We start from the raw sequence: 18866 nt of genomic DNA, 5'->3' as shown, positions 1-18866 counted from the left end.
GCCCCTTTCACTATAGAAACACCATGCATGGCGTACAAGCATAATCCAAGGGGGATTTGTTGATTTGTTTTCTGTTCACAGGAGGTTTTCAGCAAAGTGAGTTAATTGCAGGTTATATGCGTTGGTGATTCTCTATGAACTTCTGTCTCAATGTGGACAGTAATCTGGCACACTGGCACAAATCAATTAAATGGATTTGTAAAGCCAAAGTCCTCAATTGGATTATTCTAATAATGCAACTCATAACTGGCATATATTTTTTAGACTGTGTGGTCTTTGAAACTAGAGTGTCCTGTCCTGTGAAACACACCGAAGGCCTAGATTCAATCAGATCAAAAGTTAACCGGAGATTGCCGACACCTGCATAGCTAATGTTTCGGCTGTGTCAGGAGGTGTAACTGTGTTGGAGCTGCTCTTGATCATCGTTGTAAAGCCACAACCGCCACTCGCGTTAGAAGTTCAGAACGAGAAAGTGTTGGCTATATAGAAATAATTACGCTCAAATGGAAAAATCATTCAACGAAATAATGAGGATTTCTTTCAGCCTAGGTATAATGCCAGGAGCTGCTGTTGTATTTGACAGCTGTCACGTTCTGACCTTTATTTCCTTTGTTTTGTCATTATTTAGTATGGTCAGGGCGTGAGTTGGGGTGGGTAGTCTAAGTTTGTTTTTCTATGATTTGGGTATTTCTATGTTTCGGCCTAGTATGGTTCTCAATCAGAGGCAGGTGTCATTAGTGGTCTCTGATTGAGAATCATACTTAGGTAGCCTGGGTTTCACTGTGTGTTTGTGGGTGATTGTTCCTGTGTCTGTGTTTCCACCAGATAGGGCTGTTTTGGGGTTTTCACGTTTCTTGTTTTATTAGTTTGTTCATGTGTAGAGTCTTTATAAATTAAACATGAATAGAAACCACGCTGCATTGTGGTCCGCCTCTGCTTCAAGTCGAGAAAACCGTTACAGAATCACCCACCACAACAGGACCAAGCGGCGTGGTAACGGGCAGCAGCAGGAGCAGCGCGAGAAAGACTTCTGGACTTGGGAAGAAATCCTCGAAGGGAGAGGACCCGGTGCAAAACCACGGGAGGGTCGCCGCCCCAAGGTGCAGCGGGAGAAGCGGCAGCAGGAGCAGCGCGAGGAGGTATGGACATGGGAGGACGAATTGGACGGAAAAGGACCCTGGGCACAGCCTGGAGAATATCGCCGCCCCAAAGAAGAGCTGGAGGCGGCGAAGGCAGAGAGGCGCTGGTATGAGGATGCAGCACGGCGGCATGGATGGAAGCCCGAGAGTCAGCCCCAAACATTTATTGGGAGGGGGCACACAGGAAGTGTGGCGAAGCCAGGTAGGAGACCTGCGCCAACTTCCTGTGCTTACCGGGGGGCGAGAGAGACCGGGCAGGCACCGTGTTATGCGGTGGAGTGCACGGTGTCCCCAGTGCCGGTGCATAGCCCGGTGCGGTACATACCAGCTCCGCGTATCGGCCGGGCTAGAGTGAGCATCGAGCCAAGTGCCATGAAGCCGGCTATACGCATCTGGTCCCCAGTTCGTCTTCTTGGGCTGGCTTACATGGCACCAGCCTTGCGCACGGTGTCCCCGGTTCGCCTGCATAGCCCAGTGCGGGCTATTCCACCTCGCTGCACTGGCAGGGCGACCGGGAGCAGTCAACCGGGTAAGGTTGGGCAGGCTCTGTGCTCAAGAGCTCCAGTGCGCCTGCACGGTCCGGATTATCCGGTACCACCTCCACGCACCAGCCCTCTGGTGGCAGCCCCCTGCACCAGGCTGTCTCTCCGTCTCATCCCTACAGGTGCTCCCGCCTGTCCAGTGCTGCCGGAGCCTTCCTCCTCTCCGGCGCTACCAGAGCTCCCGCCCCTCAGTCCAGAGGTGCTAGAGCCCCTCATTCCAGAGGCGCCAGAGCTACTCAGTCCAGCGCTGCCAGAGCCTTCCTCTCCAGCGCCGCCTGAGCCGCCCGTCTGCCCGGGCGCCGCCTGAGCCGCCCGTCTGCCCGGGCGCCGCCTGAGCCGCCCGTCTGCCCGGGCGCCGCCTGAGCCGCCCGTCTGCCCGGGCGCCGCCTGAGCCGCCCGTCTGCCCGGGCGCCGCCTGAGCCGCCCGTCTGCCCGGGCGCCGCCTGAGCCGCCCGTCTGCCCGGGCGCCGCCTGAGCCGCCCGTCTGCCCGGGCGCCGCCTGAGCCGCCCGTCTGCCGGGCGCCGCCTGAGCCCCTCTGTCCTGAGCTTCCGCCCCTCTGTCCCGAGCTGCCCCTCAGTCCAGTGGGGTCATTTAGAAGGGTCGCCGTGGTTAGGAGGCCACGGAAGCAGACAATAAGGCGGACTAAGACGATGGTGAAGTGGCGTCCGCGTCCCGCGCCAGAGCCGCCACCGCGGACAGACGCCCACCCAGACCCTCCCCTATAGGTTAAGGTTTTGCGGCCAGAGTCCGCACCTTTGGGGGGGGGGGTACTGTCACGTTCTGACCTTTATTTCCTTTGTTTTGTCATTATTTAGTATGGTCAGGGCGTGAGTTGGGGTGGGCAGTCTGTTTGTTTTTCTATGATTTGGGATTTCTATGTTTTGGCCTAGTATGGTTCTCAATCAGAGGCAGGTGTCATTAGTTGTCTCTGATTGAGAATCATACTTAGGTAGCCTGGGTTTCACTGTGTGTTTGTGGGTGATTGTTCCTGTCTCTGTGTTTGCACCAGATAGGGCTGTTTTGGGGTTTTCACGTTTCTTGTTTTATTAGTTTGTTCATGTGTAGAGTCTTTATAAATTAAACATGAATAGAAACCATGCTGCATTGTGGTCCGCCTCTCCTTCAAGTCAAGAAAACCGTTACAACAGCATGTAGTTCCACCTCCGACACCGCCAAGAAACCCGCTATGGATGTTGGTTAAAGCAGATCTGTTTGAATAGAGACCCCTGTTTTCAAGCTGTTATCAAGTTCCCTTATAATGTTTTTCAAAAGAACCTGTTACCTGCGATAACATCTGCAAATTTGTGTACGCGACCAATACACTTTGATGTATTACTATGGAGCTACAGTATATATCAAATCAAAGTTGGTCATGGTCACGTACACAGATTTGCAGGTGCAGTGAAATGCTTATGTTTCTGCACTGTTACTAGAAACATAAGCATGTCACTGCACCTGCGATAACATCCGCAAATCTGTGTATGTGACCAATAAACTTTGGTTTGATATATATATATATATATAGCTCCAGAGTAAAACTTGCCTTAGCTCGTGTCAGTATCAGACCAGTTGGCCATATAGCTGATGAGATTTTCTAAATGACTAGGGATTTTCTAGAATGAGGGAATGTCACATTGTCTGACATCACTTGGCAGATATGATCAATTATAACTCCAATGACATTATTTGTCTACACTCTTAGAAAAGAAAGTGCTCTCTAAAACCTAGGGTCTGAAGAAGGGTCCCATCCCATGGGGACAGCCCGAAGAAACCTTCTGGACTCCTTTTTAAAAAAAAAAAATTAAATTACATTTTTTTACCCCTAATTGGTAGTTAGTCTTGTCCCATCACGCCAACTCTCATATGGACTCGGGAGAGGCGAAGGTCGAGAGCCATGCGTCACACTGCTTCCTTGACACACAGTGAAAAGGCGACTCCGGGATGCTGGCCTTCTACGCAAAGTTGCAAAGAACACAGATACAGGACAAAGGAGCTCTGCCTAGAAGGCCAGCCTCTTCACTGTTGACATTGAGATTGGTGTTTTGGGGATACTATTTAATGAGGCTGCCAGTTGAGCGAACACAACTTGCCATTGGACAGAGGAGTGATGGTTGCTGATAATGGGCCTCTGTACGCCTACCTAGATATTCTATTTTAAAAAATTACATGTAAAAAAGCAGTTTCCAGCTGCAATAGTCATTTACAACATTAACAATGTCTACACTGTATTTCTGGTCAATTTAATGTTATTTTAATAGACCATTAAAAAATATATATATATTTCAATAACAAGGACATTTATAAGTGACCCCAAACTTTTGAATGATAGTGTACGTCAGTACATATACACATCTAGGTCACAAGGGGAGAGACGTAGTGCCGTGAGGTGTTGCTTTCTTTGTTTTTTTAAACCAGGTTTGCTGTTAACTTGTGCTATATAAGATGGAAAGGAGTTCCATACACTTATGGTTCTGTATAATACTGTACATTTCCTTGAATTTGTTCTGGACCTGGGGACTGTGAAAAGACAGAGTATCTCTTTATTACAGACAGACCTCTCCCCATCTTTGTGTAACAGTATAACTTTAGACCGTCCCCTCGCCCATACCCGGGCACGAACCAGGGACCCTCTGCACACATCAACAACAGTCACCCACGAAGCATCGTTACCCATCGCTCCACAAAAGCCGCGACCCTTGCAGAGCAAGGGGAACCACTACTTCAAGGTCTCAGAGCAAGTGACGTCACCGATTGAAAAGCTATTTAGCGCACACCACCGCTAACTAAGCTAGCCATTTCACATCCGCTACATTTGCAACCAATGAATCAATATGTTTTGACCATGACAGTTTACAATCTAAGGTAACACCAAGTAATTTAGACTCCTCAACTTGTTCAACACCCACACCACACCATTCATTACCAGATTCAGCTGAGGTCTAGAACTTAGGGAATGATTTGTACCAAATACAGTGCTTTTAGTTTTGGACATGTTCAGGAACATTGTATTACTGGCTACCCATTCCAAAACGGACTGCAACTCTTTGTGAAGGGTTTCAGTTACTTCATTAGCTGTGGTTGCTGACGCATACAGTTGAAGTCAGAAGTTTACATACATTTTAGCCAAATACATTTAAACTCAGTTTTTCACAATTCCTGACATTTAATCCTAGTAAAAATGCCCTGTTTTTGGTCAGTTAGGATCACCACTTTATTTTAACAATGTGAAATGTCAGAATAATAGTAGAGAGAATGATTTATTTCAGCTTTTATTTCTTTCATCACATTCCCAGTGGGTCAGAAGTTTACATACCAAAAACGAATTGAGTGTAGCATCTATTTTGTGACGTGCACCAGTCCCTCCAGCAGGAAAGCACCCCCACAACATGATGCTGCCACCCCCGTGCTTCACGGTTGGGATGGTGTTCTTCGGCTGCAAGTGTCCCCCTTTTTCATCCAAACATAACGATGGTCATTATGGCCAAACAGTTCTAATTTTGTTTCATCAGACCAGAGGACATTTCTTCAAAAAGTACAATATTTGTCCACAAACCATTGCCTGGCTTCTTTATGGCGGTTTTGGAGCAGTGGCTTCTTCCTTGCTGAGCGGCCTTTCAGGTTATGTCGATATAGGACTTGTTTTACTGTGGATATAGATACTTTGTACCTATTTCCTCCAGCATGTAAACTTCTGACTCACTGGAATTGTGATACAGTGAATTATAAATTAAATAATCTGTCTGTAAACAATTGTTGGAAAAATTACTTGTCATGCACAAAGTAGATGTCCTAACCGACTTGCCAAAACTATACTTTGTTAACAAGAAATTTGTGGAGTGGTTGAAAAACGAGTTTTAATGACTCCAACCTAAGTGTATGTAAACTTCCGACTTCAACTGTAAGTACTCAGACCCTTTACTCAGTACTTTGTTGAAGCACTTTTGGCAGCGATTACAGTCTTCTTGCGTATGACGCTACATATTTGGCACACCTGTATTTGGGGAGTTTCTCCCATTCTTCTTTGCAGATCCTCTCAAGCCATGTCAGGTTGGATGGGGAGCATCGCTGCAGCCATTTCAGGTCTCTCCAGAGATCTTCGAATGGGTTCAAGTCCGGGCTTTGCCCCAGTCTGAGGTTCTGAGCGCTCTGGAGCAAGTTTTCATCGAAGGATCCCTCTGTACTTTGCTCCGTTCATCTTTCCCCCAAACTGACTAGTCTCCCAGTACCTGCTGCTGAAAAACAACCCCACAGCATGATGCTGCCACCACCATTCTTCACTGAAGGGATGGTGCCAGGATTCCTACAGATGTGACGCTTGGCCTTCAGGCCAAAGAGTTCAATCTTGGTTTCATCAGACCAGAGAATCTTGTTTCTCATGGTCTGAGAGTCCTTTAGGTGCCCTTTGGCAAACTCCAAGTGGGATGTCATGTGCCTTTTACTGAGGAGTAAGTAGCATCCGTCTGGCCACTCTACCATAAAGGCCTGATTGGTGGAGCGCTGCAGAGATGGTTGTTCATCTGAAAGGTTCTTCACAGAGGAACTCTGGAGCTCTGTCAGAGTGACCATGGCCCATCTCCCCCAATTGCTCAGCTTGGCAGCGAGATCTAAGAAGAGTCTTGGTGGTTCCAAACGTCTTCCATTTAAGAATGATGGAGGCCACTGTGTTCTTGGGGACCTTCAATGTTGCATTAATGTTTTGGTACCCTTCCCCAGATCTGTACCTTGACACAATTCTGTCTCAGAGCTCTATGGACAATTCCTTCAACCTCATGGCTTGGTTATTGCTCGAACATGCACTGTCAACTGTGGGCCCTTATATAGACAAGTGCCTTTCCAAATCATGTCCAATCAATTGAATTTACCACAGGTGGACTCCAAGTTGTAGAAACATCTCAAGGATGATCAATGGAAACAGGGTGCACCTGAGCTCAATTTTAAGTCTCATAGCAAAGGGTCTGAATACTTATCTAAATAAGGTATTTCCTTTTTTTATTTTTAAGTAATTTGTTAAAATTTCTAAAAACCTGTTTTCGATTTGTCATTATGGGTTATTGTGTGTAGATTGATGAGGAAAAACACTAATTTAATTCATTTTAGAATAAGACTGTAATGTAACAAAATGTGGAAAAAGGGAAGGGGTCTGAATACTTTACGATTGCTATGTATAGATGTTATCTGATGTAAGTTATTGATTTCATGAACCTTATTTCTAAGGCTACATATGTACAGTCGTGGCCAAAGGTTTTGAGAATGACACAAATACTAATTTTCACAAAGTCTGCTGCCTCAGTTTGTATGATGGCAATTGGCATATACTCCAGAATGTTATGAAGAGTGATCAGGTGAATTGCAATTAATTGCAAAGTCCCTCTTTGCCATGCAAATGAACTGAATCCCCAAAAAACCTTTCCACTGCATTTTAGCCCTGCCACAAAAGGACCAGTTGACATCATGTCAGTGATTCTCTCATTAAACACAGGTGTGAGTGTTGATGAGGACAAGGCTGGAGATCACTGTCATGCTGATTGAGTTCGAATAGCTTCAAAAGGAGGGTGGTGCTTGGAATCACTGTTCTTCCTCTGTCAACCATGGTTACCTGCAAGGAAACACGTGCCGTCATCATTGCTTTGCACAAAAAGGGCTTCACAGGCAAGGATATTGCTGCCAGTAAGATTGCACCTAAATCAACCATTTATCGGATCGTCAAGAACTTCAAGGAGAGTGGTTCAATTGTGAAGAAGGCTTCAGGGTGCCAAAGAAAGTCAAGCAAGCGCCAGGACCGTCTCCTAAAGTTGATTCAGCTACGGGATCGGGGCACCACCAGTACAGAGCTTGCTCAGGAATGGCAGCAGGCAGGTGTGTGCATATGCACGCACAGTGAGGCAAAGACTTTTGGAGGATGGCCTGGTGTCAAGAAGGGCAGCAAAGATCCACTTCTCTCCAAGAAAATCATCAGGGACAGACTGATATTCTGCAAAAGGTACAGGGATTGGACTGCTGAGGACTGGGGTAAAGTAATTTTCTCTGATGAATCCCCTTTCCCGATTGTTTGGGCATCCGGAAAAAAACTTGTCCAGAGAAGACAAGGTGAGCGCTACCATCAGTCCTGTGTCATGCCAACAGTAAAGCATCCGGAGACCATTCATGTGCGGAGTTGCTTCTCAGCCAAGGGAGTGGGCTCACTCACAATTTTGCCTAAGAACACAGCCATGAATAAAGAATGGTACCAACACATCCCCCGAGAGCAACTTCTCCCAACCATCCAGGAACAGTTTTGTGACAATCAATGCCTTTTTCAGCATGATGGAGCACCTTGCCACAAGGCAAAAGTGATAACTAAGTGGCTCGGGGAACAAAACATTGATATTTTGGGGCCATGGCCAGGAAACTCCCCAGACCTTAATCCCATTGAGAATTTGTGGTCAATCCTCAAGAGGAGTCAAACAAAAACCCACAAATTCTGACAAATTCCAAGCATTGATTATGCAAGAATGGGCTGCCATCAGTCAGGATGTGGCCCAGAAGTTAATTGACAGCATGCCAGGGCAGATTGCAGAGGTCTTGAAAAAGAAGGGTCAACACTACAAATATTGACTCTCTGCATCAACTTCATGTAATTGTCAATAAAAGCCTTTGACACTTGTAAATGCTTGTAATTATACTTCAGTATTCCATTGTAACATCTGACAAAAATATCTAGACACTGAAGCAGCTAACTTTGTGGAAATGTATGTCATTCTCAAAACTTTTGGCCACAACCGTTTATTAATGTGGGCTATTTTCAGCCCTTTCCTGGGTAGCTTATCAGAGTGGAAAAGAACAAACAAAACAAGAGAAAAATATACATTCAGCAGTCCATTAATCAGTTGGTGTGTGTGTGTGTGTGTCCCAGCTGTCTTATCTCCTCCTACCCCACTGCTCCCAGTGAGTGTCTCGCCTTCTACTGCCCAGCAACCAGCAGGTAGTTCCTACTCAGGTACATCTTCATCTGCTTAGCTGCCATTCTCCCTATATAGCCTTTTGGAGTGGTCCTGTTTACAGATATGTTAGTATCTTCAGACATAATATAGCAGAAATGATTACAGTTACATGGAATGTGTTTGTTATGTCTGCTATGCTCGTCCTCTTCGGAGCCCTCTGTGCTGCAACAGATGAGTTCACGCTTCCTGGCCTTCCAGGTTTCTGGCCAGACCATCCTCTACCTGTCCACTGAGGTCCACGAACACCAACATCAGCACACAGAAATGTACAGAGAAGTTAAATTAAAGCTGCTCTTTAATTGTTTGTTATTCTTCTTACTTTAATGTATTTTCTTAACTGCATTGTTGGTTAAGGGCTTGTAAGTAGGCATTTCACTAAGGTCTACCTACACCTGTTGTGTTCGGCGCATGTGACAAATAACATTTGATTTGAAGTACTACTGTTTTATATCAATTATGTTGATGAAGCCTGTACAAATCTAATGAATGTTATTTTTATTTTGTCAAATTCTCAACTAATGTGGATCCCTTCTACAGACACAATGTAAGTCTCTCTCATATACTGCTTTTCTATACTCTATAGCTGACCCATCCACATGTGATGCCAGGGTTGGCCCCCATGGCACCCAGGACCCTTCTGCTCCCTGCAGGGGGCCTTCCAGCCTTCCAAGGTACCAGTGGAAAAGAGAGTAATGGGAACTAGGAAGTTGGGACAGAGGCAAAATATATAGTATTTAGATATCATCAAGTTATGGTGTCATGAGTTAGTAGTGTGTGATCAGAAGTCTACATTTCCTTGTCTTTGTCAGACATCAAATGTTCTAGACATGGCACCAGGACCTAGGACTAGGTCTGGGTCACACAAACACCTACTTGTGTGAGAAGAATCCCAAGAGTACCCTTTAGATCATTTTAATTTGTATCGCCAAAATGTTCTCATTTGAAAAGTGTTTTGAGTTCTGTTTCTATTTCGACCTACTGAACTGGATATTCTCTCAGAGACCAGGAAGATGGCATACAATGCATGTCCGCAATGCTTAGCAGATCCACCACCATAAACTGCGGGTGAAGGTATGAAAATGTATTGAACATCCACTAAAATGTGTATAAAATCCCAAAATTATGATTTGTATCGAAGCCACACATAACTGGCACTATATGTCTGTCTGTCCTCCCATTTCTCAGCAGAAAATGCAAGTGGACTCACAAGCAATCAACTTCGGTATCAAGCCGGAGTTTCTGACTCAGCCTGCTGGTCCTGACCTGATTCAAGCCATCCACCGTCAACGGGACCTTATTTAGTCCTCCACCCCATTCTCTAACCAAGGTGAGGACAGGGACCAAAGATTTAACCTCCTTAAAAAGATGACTTCTCACTAGAGTACTGTAATCTAACACAGAGAGAAATGACTCAAATTAGCATTTTCCCATTGTTCTCCTGCTCCAGTCACACAGTACACATCCTTCATTTGGAGTTTTGGGGACAATGAGTGCCACAGCCTTTGGTGGAATGGCAATCCTAGCACTAAGTGAGTAGCACATTCAGTCTCCCTTCAGCATTGGTTCAGTATTATGACAATATAATCATAAAGGAGGGAATTGCCTTTTGAAACTCACATTTCTTTGACTTGCTTATTCTTCCTCTTCTTAAAAACAGATGATGATCCCATGATCTATCAAAGACAATCTAAATGCACCAAATGGAGAAGTAGGACGAACTCCTGAGTGGTGGAGCAGGCAGCAGAAGACACCCCTGTCCTCTGAATGACAACCTGAACGATTCAAGCAGGAAACCTCAGGACAGGGAATGGGGAAAGCAGCTGCACCTACCCAGAGAGAAGATCGAGGAGAAACAGTACATAGTGGAGAAACATCAAGGCCACAATGTTGCAGGGACTCTTGACATTTCACGGGGCTAAAGAGAAGTCTGTTCCTCAGACAATGACCTTGAAACCTGATCAGCGGTCCAATGGCAGACGTAGCTGGGAGTCAGGAAGAGAGGGCTTGAGTGTGAAAACCACATAAAGGCCAAGAAGATGAAGCGGCAGAGAGGATGACCAGGATTTCAATGATGGCCCTCAAACCCAGAACCCCACAGAGAAACCATCTCTGACCCCTCCAATACACACTCCATCCTCCATGTTGATGCAGCACATGACCATAGGAAACATTATTCCAGTACTCTACCCAGTAAATAGCTTATGTAAACTGGCCCGGACTCATGTTGGCACTCCTGTTATTCAGCTCATCCCCTACTCAGGAGCTGAGAGGTACCCTTACCCTGCACTTCCCTGGGACCCCCCCTAAGAGACCCACTATGGGATGTATACAGAGGTATGGACCTCCCCGTCTCCTCCCGTCAAGAGCTGAGCATGAGGGCTGATCCTCCACGTGGTGTAGTGGGGGCCAGGCTGTTGAAGGCAGCAGACTGGTCATACAGAGACACTCATCACGGCTTTCCGCACCCACCCCATCACCCCTCACTGGCCCTGAAGCAGCAGGAGAGGGCTTACCTCATGGAGAGAGCGTCTGACTATGCTCAGAGAGGAATACTACCAGCACAGCCTCCGTTCTGCCACCATGGGAGGCCATCTCCCCCATCCCAGCCTCCTGACCTCCACCTATTCCACGTGACACATATTTCCATGGTGGGTCTCACACAGAGCCCCCAGAGTAGCCTCCCCAACAGAACTCTTCCCCCTGGGTCCTTAAGCACACTGGTGCCTCTGGTCCCCTTCTCTCTCCCATTGTCTGGCGCGTCCCACAGGACTACCTCGTAATGACAGAAATCAGAAGACGCTATTCTGTGAGCTTGCTTGCCTTAGAACTGTAACTCTGCAAGGTACTGCTTCAAGACAAATTCTGTGATTCTGATTATTACCTGTATGACACAGATATAGGACAAACTACTGTGTTGAAAAACGATTTTACATCCCTTAAAACACCTGTAAATTGATGAACAATGATTTTGTTCAACATAAAAGTGCAAATTCGTTCATAAAATGTTAACTCATGAGTTAGTCTGGTTACTGTTCCTAAAATGGACATACAAAAATATAACTGACAAAACTTAAATTAAAAAAAAACTTGGTCAAATCAAAAGCTACAGCATTAATGAAATCAGATTATCCAGTGACCACAAAGGAAAACCTAAGACCTATAACTTAATGGAAAAGAGTTTTTAAAAAAAAAGTGACCTGAGACTTCTACACTAAAAACCTGAGGTGATTTCAAAACTGCTGTCAATGGGGTCACATTCTGATGCTGCTAACGCCCTCGCCGCATTAAAGCTAATACTGTAAAACACTAACAAATAAAAACATTTGATCAGGGATAGTAAGCACTAACAGTCTTCACATTCTTGTCAACTTGTCACATCTCTTCCAGAGATACTAACATTTAGTGAACTTTAATAAACAGTCCATCCCAGGTTAAGCCCAGCCATCATACATGCAGCACAGCTGTAACATTGGAGTGATTCAGTAATGCTACATTAGTGGTCTCCAACACTGGTCCTGGGAAGATACTGGATCTGTATTTCTTCAACCAAGTGCACATTTCACAAAGGAATGACAGTGCGTTAGATATGAATGGCTGCATTCATCGAATGGAATATTCCTATTCATTGAGATAAAATTCAAGTTGGTATCACTACTTTAGTCTACAGGATCAAGGTTGGAGACAACAATGTGGCAACGTCAATAGTTTACTTGGACCACTAGAATAAGGAGGGTCTGTGTGTGATCACACCACATCCATCCCCAGACCCCTGGCCACCTCAGTCAGGGCCCTCACAGCACCCGAGGGCCCGCAGGAGTCAGAGCCGTCCCGGGTTGCGTCGGGGTCATCCCCCATATCAGACACGTTACTCAGTACACAGTACACAGGTGAGTCACTGCCCCTGGGGCTGGGCTGGGCTGACTTCTCCTCCCCTGCAGAGAGCTCTGAGGAAGAGGAGCAAGAGGAGGGGGAGGAGGAGCCAGGGGGAGAGCCATGACTCCTGGCTGCCCGGGTGGCCGCTCTCTTGGCTCGGCTGCTGGACCCGGGGCCCTTATGGGGCGTCCTCTTCTTAGCCATGTTCTTCATGATCTCCTGAGTCACCTCCACTGTCTCGTAACGCACCATGTTCAGCCTCAGGTAGCCATCTTCATCCTCCTTGTATCTGAAGCAAGCCAAATAATCAACAACCACCCCCTTATGGTAAAACTGACTAACTCATGTTAACTAATCACACAAGGGAAAGATCAAGTGCTGTTCATACCTGAAGCGGGAGTGTCCAGAGGGCCATTTCAGGTGGTGTTTCTTGCGCAGGTGAAGAGTGAGTGTGTAACACCAAGAGAAGGTTCTGTCACAGAGATGACACTTGTATTTTGAGACCATTCCACCCTACAGGGGAAAATTACACAAGTGTCAAATGGAGTACACGTGATCAAAATTCCACAAACCCAAAAGCATATTTGAAAATGAAAAAGTCAAGCTTTGACACTGATCTTGATTCTGTAGGTCTATTGAGCAGTGAGTGAGTGTTTGGCGTCCCCTGCAGACAGCCTCAAGTACCTCGTGTACTCTCTTGTAGTGCTGGTTCATGGTGTGGGCCATGCGGGAGGAGTAGTCACAGCCCTCCACAGAGCAGTGGTAGGCCGCCCCCTCATTATGTGTCTCCATGTGCTTCCGCAGGTCGTGCTGGTTCTTAAAGCTGGGAGACATGCATCATAAACAAAAGTGTAAGCAAAATAATATGTGCACAATATGTTTACAGCCCATAAGGGTCAGTAAGTTGTGATGACTGTGGAACAACAACCTGCTCTCACAGAAGTCACAGGGAAAGGGTCGCTCGTCACAGTGGCGGAACTTGATATGGATCTTCAGAGTGGCGAGAGAGGTGCAGGTCATGTCACATAGGGGACACTTGATATGGTTCACTGAGAGGCAGAGGATAGATCACTCATAAGGTTTACAGTGAAAGAAACTGGACACAGACAACAGCCATCATCAGCCAATCAAAATATCTTATTGACAAACCCTATTGATAGCACTACAACTAAAATAAATCTGACTAATAGATGTACATGTCCAAGCCAGACATGGAAAATGAGCTAAATAATACTGAACAAAAGTGGTGGAGAACAGCACACTCACCATGTTGTCGTACATGGTCTCTCAACAGTCTCTCATTGGCAAAGCCTTTGTCACAATGCTCACACACCAGGGACTCTGCAAGAATCAGAGGGCATTCAATCAAATAAAAATGTACATGTCTAAGCCAATAACATATCTGCCTATAAGCTGTAAAACAGTGACTTCTGGCCAGGCAGAGCTGAGCCCATTCACCCTCTGGCTCGGCCTGTCTGTGGATGTGGTCGAAGAACTTGGTGTTGCTGGAGAACATGCAGCCGCAGGTGGGGCAGGCCACCAGACGCTCCTGAGTGTGGCTGCGCAGGTGCTCCCGCAGACGGTACTTGATCTTAAAGAATGCATCACAACCTGTGGAAACACATGAAGAGGATATCAGCTGAAGCAGGCCAACAAAACATCAGTATATTCAATGTAGCACTACAGCAGGAAAGGCTGTGCTGATACAGTATAATGTGATCCCTTTCTTGCCCCTAGCAGTACCTTTCCAGCTGCAGAAGATGGCCTGCTGCTGGTCTGGGAGAGGAGAGAGACCAGTGCAATGAGCGTGCATGTCCACATGCCGATAGAACCACTCCGGGTTGTTAAATGTACTCTGTAGCAAAAAACAACAAACATTAAGTACATCACATACACAGAATCACTGAGGGTGGCAGTGGAATATAAGGTAGATGTCAAACAGTGGGATGCAGAATCACCCTCCAGGGTATTATTAACTTACATCACAGTGCTCCCACTGGCACACAAGTCCCTCTGAGATCTCAGGGACCAGGTTGTTGCTGTGGAGGTCCTGGGTACAGCTGGGGAAGTTGGGGTGGGACTTGAGCATCTGCTCCCCAATGAACTTGAGTTTGCTGTGGAAGGTGTGGAAGTGAGCATGGATCTCCAGCTCCCTGGGGCTGCCCATAGCCAGGAACTCACAGCCCTCCCACAGACATGCATAGTCATCTAGAAGGAGCAACACAACACACGTTATCTGGCGAAAGGCAGTAGGTGTTAGTGATATTCTGGTCAGCATATAATCAACTATGTCTCAGTACTTTTCAAAGGCTTCCTGTTCTTGACTACTTTCCTTTGAAATCACTTTTTTATTTGTATCACCTTTATTTAACCAGGTAGGCCAGTTGAGAACAAGTTCTCATTTACAACTGCGACCTGGCCAAGATAAAGCAAAGCAAAGGAAAGCAGTGCGGCAAAAACAACAGTTACACAAACAAACATACAGTCAATAACATAATAGAAAAATCTATTTACAGTGTGTGCAAATGTAGAAGAGTAGGGAGGTAAGGCAATAAATAGGCCATAGAGGCAAAATAATTACAGTTTAGCATTGACACTGGATTGATAGATGTGCAGATGATGTGCAAGTAGAGATACTGGGGTGCAAAAGCGCAAGAGGATAAATAACAATATGGGGATGAGGTAGTTGGGTGTGCTATTTACAGATTGCATGTGTACAGGTAGAGTGATCGGTAAGCTGCTCTGAGAGCTGATGCTTAAAGTTAGAGAGGGAGATACAAGACTCCAGCTTCAGTGATTTTTGCAATTTGTTCCAGTCATTGGCAGCAGAGAACTGGAAGGAAAGGTGGCCAAAGGAAGTGTTGGCTTTGGGGATAACCAGTGAAATATACCTGCTGGAGCCCGTGCTACGGGTGGGTGTTGCTATGGTGACCAGTGAGCTGAGATAAGGCAGGGCTTTACCTAGCAAAGACTTATAGATGACCTGGAGCCAGTGGGTTTGGCGACGAATATGTAACGAGGGCCAGCCAACGAGAGCATACTGGTCGCAGTGGTGGGTAGTATATGGGGCTTTGGTGACAAAATGGAAGGCAGTGTGATAGCAAATTGGATGTAGTCTGAGTAGAGTGTTTGAGGCTATTTTGTAAATGACACCGCCGAAGTCAAGGATCGGTAGTATAGTAAGTTTTACGAGGATATGTTTGGCAGCTTGAGTGGAGGAAGCTTTGTTGAGAAATAGGAATCCGATTCTAGATTTAATTTTGGATTGGAGATGCTTAATGTGAGTCTGGAAGGAGAGTTTACGGTCTAACCAGACACCTAACTATTTGGAGTTGTCCACATATTCTAAGTCAGAACCGTCCAGAGTAGTGATGCTGGACGGGAGGGCGGGTGCGGGCAACAATCGGTTGAAGAGCATGCACTTAGTTTTACTAGCATTTAAAAGCAGTTGGAGGCCACAGAAGGAGTGTTGTAAGGCATTGAAGCTTGTTTGGAGGTGTGTTATCACTGACAGACTGTAGGCGCCAGAAAGATTTCAAATTCTACATTTGCTTCCACCTGATGGAAAAGACTAGGGAAAGGAAGCTATTGGGACAATACTGAGACACTGATGTAGCTGTCATCTGCCAGTCCCCTCACGAACCCACCTAGTTCTTCCATAGCATCTCTGTCTCCTAGGTGATCCTTCAGGTGGAGTGACATGTGTTCACTGAGCTCCTCCATGCAGTGGCCTTTGAAGGTGCAGGACGCCCACTTACAAGACACCACCAGGTTGGACAGGCTCCTCCTTTTCGCCATGGTGATCTGGCTGCTGGACACAAGGTTGGTAGTCCCTAGAACCAAAAAAAACAGCAAGTGTTGTTAGAGCTAAATAGCCAAAACAGTCCTAACAGCAGGTTCGATTTAGTTAGCCAGTTCACAACACCATTATAAGCAAACTGGATTAATTCTGGCACAAACTTCAATTGGTCACTATTTTTCCAATATGACTAACAATGCTATTTAGCTAGCCAGCTAGCTTCAATTGGGACATATGCCAAATACGTATGTGCCTGTGCCAAATACCTAACATGACATTACAAAACTAGCTGGCAGGCAGTTTTAATAACGTTAGCTAGCTAGCTGGGATTTCCAACATTGGAAAGAGTCGTAAACCAAATATATTTATAACCAATCCCCACCCCCTGTCTGTGCGTAAACTTTAGGTAGTTACCAAGTGCTAGCCCTTTGTCTTTGTACAGATCCTGATACAATAGACAAGCTCCCTAAACATTACTATAATAACATTGTTAGCTAAATACCATATGTGAACTTACTTACAGACTATGTTGTCCTTTTCAACAGATGTCAGAATATTTTTCGTTCCCTCCAATCCACTTCCGGTTACACTTCTTCTTGATCTTCGACGAGGTTTAACGGTGGTTGGCATCCAATGTTTCATTACCTCCACCTACTAGACTGGAGTAAACTCCCTTAAACTTTGCTTGAAAAAATAAATAAACAAATACCCTACCATCTAACACTGCACCCACAAAAACATTCTAAAAATGAATAAAATAAAAATAGTACCACCCTACTCCCCTATTTAAATCTACTCTCCAGAGGGTGGTGCGGTCTGCACAACGCGTCACCGGGGGAAAACATGCTGCCCACCATGACACCTACAGCACCCGATGTCACAGGAAGGCCAAAAAGATAATCAAGGACAACAACCACCTGAGCCACTGCCTGTTCACACCGCTATCATCCAGAAAGTGAGGTCAGTACAGGTGCATAAACGCTGGGACCGAGAGATTGAAAAACAGCCTATATCTCAAGGCCATCAGACTGCTAAAAAGCAATCACTAACTCAGAGAGACTGCTGCCTACATTGAGACCCAATCACTGGACACTTTAATAAATGGATCACTAGTCACTTTAAACAATGCCACTTTAATAATGTTTACATATCTTACATTACTTTTATCACATGTACTGTATATACTGTATTTTATACCCTCTATTGCACCTTGCCTATGCTGCTCGGCCATCACTCATCTATATACTTATATGTACATATTCTCATTCGCCCCTTTAGATTTGTGTGTATTAGGTAGTTGTTGGGGAATTGTTAGATTACTTGTTAGATATTACCGCACTGTTGGAACTAGAAGCATTTCACTGCACTCGCATTAACATCTGCTAACCATGTGTATGTAACTGATTTGATTTACTTAGTCCTACCATGCCAACAATTTGAAAGGATGGGACATCACAACCTAACACACCCTGTAACACTTCTGATGTCAAGTCTTGCAGACCCAAATACCTCTCTGCATCTGCCACCACAACCTCAATTCTCTGTGACTTCCGTTCCATCCCTGCAGTACAGTTGATAACAATTGCTATAAATGCTAAAAATCCAATCTTACTAAAACATATTTGACTTGTTGGCCTATACCTCTGTAGTGGTACAGATCTACTACTCTCACCACTCCTCTCAGGATCCCTCCCCTTGACCCATCTTCCTCTACTTTCTTCACTGCCTCAGCATATGACAACTTCTGCACTATTCTAACCCTGGAAACCTCAACCTGCCTCTCTCGCACAGGACATTTCTGATCCCCAGCCCCATGGGCACCCCTACAATTAACACATACCACTACTTTCCCTAATGCTACACATTCCTTTGTCTCATGCCATTTTGGACACTTCTCACACCTTGGAACTTCTGTTCTACACACTGCTACCACATGACCATAAGCTTGACACCTGTAACAACGTAATGTATTCGGCACTAAAGCTCATACAAGATAACTTATACAGTGCCTTGAGAAAGTATTCGGCCCCCTTGAACTTTGCGACCTTTTGCCACATTTCAGGCTTCAAACATAAAGATATAAAACTGTATTTTTTTGTGAAGAATCAACAACAAGTGGGACACAATCATGAAGTGGAACGACATTTATTGGATATTTCAAACTTTTTTAACAAATCAAAAACTGACAAATTGGGCGTGCAAACTTATTCAGCCCCCTTAAGTTAATACTTTGTAGCGCCACCTTTTGCTGCGACTACAGCTGTAAGTCGCTTGGGGTATGTCTCTATCAGTTTTGCACATCGAGAGACTGAAATTTTTTCCATTCCTCCTTGCAAAACAGCTTGAGCTCAGTGAGGTTGGATGGAGAGCATTTGTGAACAGCAGTTTTCAGTTCTTTCCTCAGAATCTCGATTGGATTCAGGTCTGGACTTTGACTTGGCCATTCTAACACCTGGATATGTTTATTTTTGAACCATTCCATTGTAAATTTTGCTTTATGTTTTGGATCATTGTCTTGTTAGAAGACAAATC

General features: G+C 45.4%; 1 protein-coding gene and 1 long non-coding RNA gene across 3 annotated transcripts; one reads left to right on the top strand and one right to left on the bottom strand.

Moving 5' to 3' along the window:
• The first annotated feature begins 8461 nt into the window (after positions 1-8461).
• On the top strand, positions 8462-11731 carry LOC118944716. Its single transcript, XR_005040008.1, has 2 exons — positions 8462-9989; positions 10110-11731. It is a non-coding gene; the product is annotated as an uncharacterized LOC118944716 (long non-coding RNA).
• On the bottom strand, positions 11575-17023 carry zgc:112083 (uncharacterized protein LOC550461 homolog). 2 transcript variants are annotated; one of them, XM_036965175.1, is made up of 10 exons: positions 16852-17023; positions 16183-16368; positions 14517-14743; positions 14279-14390; positions 13994-14146; positions 13802-13876; positions 13464-13584; positions 13220-13358; positions 12924-13048; positions 11575-12824 (listed from the first exon to the last, which is right to left on the bottom strand). In XM_036965175.1, exons 2-10 carry the CDS (start codon positions 16331-16333, stop codon positions 12407-12409), a joined length of 1521 nt encoding a protein of 506 aa, XP_036821070.1. In that variant the 5' UTR covers positions 16334-16368; positions 16852-17023; the 3' UTR covers positions 11575-12406. The 2 variants fall into 2 exon arrangements, with proteins under 2 accessions (XP_036821070.1, XP_036821069.1); XM_036965174.1 differs by having other exon boundaries at positions 16856-17021.
• Positions 17024-18866: the final 1843 nt, after the last annotated feature.

The sequence above is a fragment of the Oncorhynchus mykiss genome, chromosome 27 (assembly GCF_013265735.2).
Source record: "Oncorhynchus mykiss isolate Arlee chromosome 27, USDA_OmykA_1.1, whole genome shotgun sequence".
In the NCBI taxonomy this organism is placed as follows: domain Eukaryota; kingdom Metazoa; phylum Chordata; class Actinopteri; order Salmoniformes; family Salmonidae; genus Oncorhynchus; species Oncorhynchus mykiss.
This window is presented reverse-complemented; position numbering and strand designations above follow the sequence as displayed.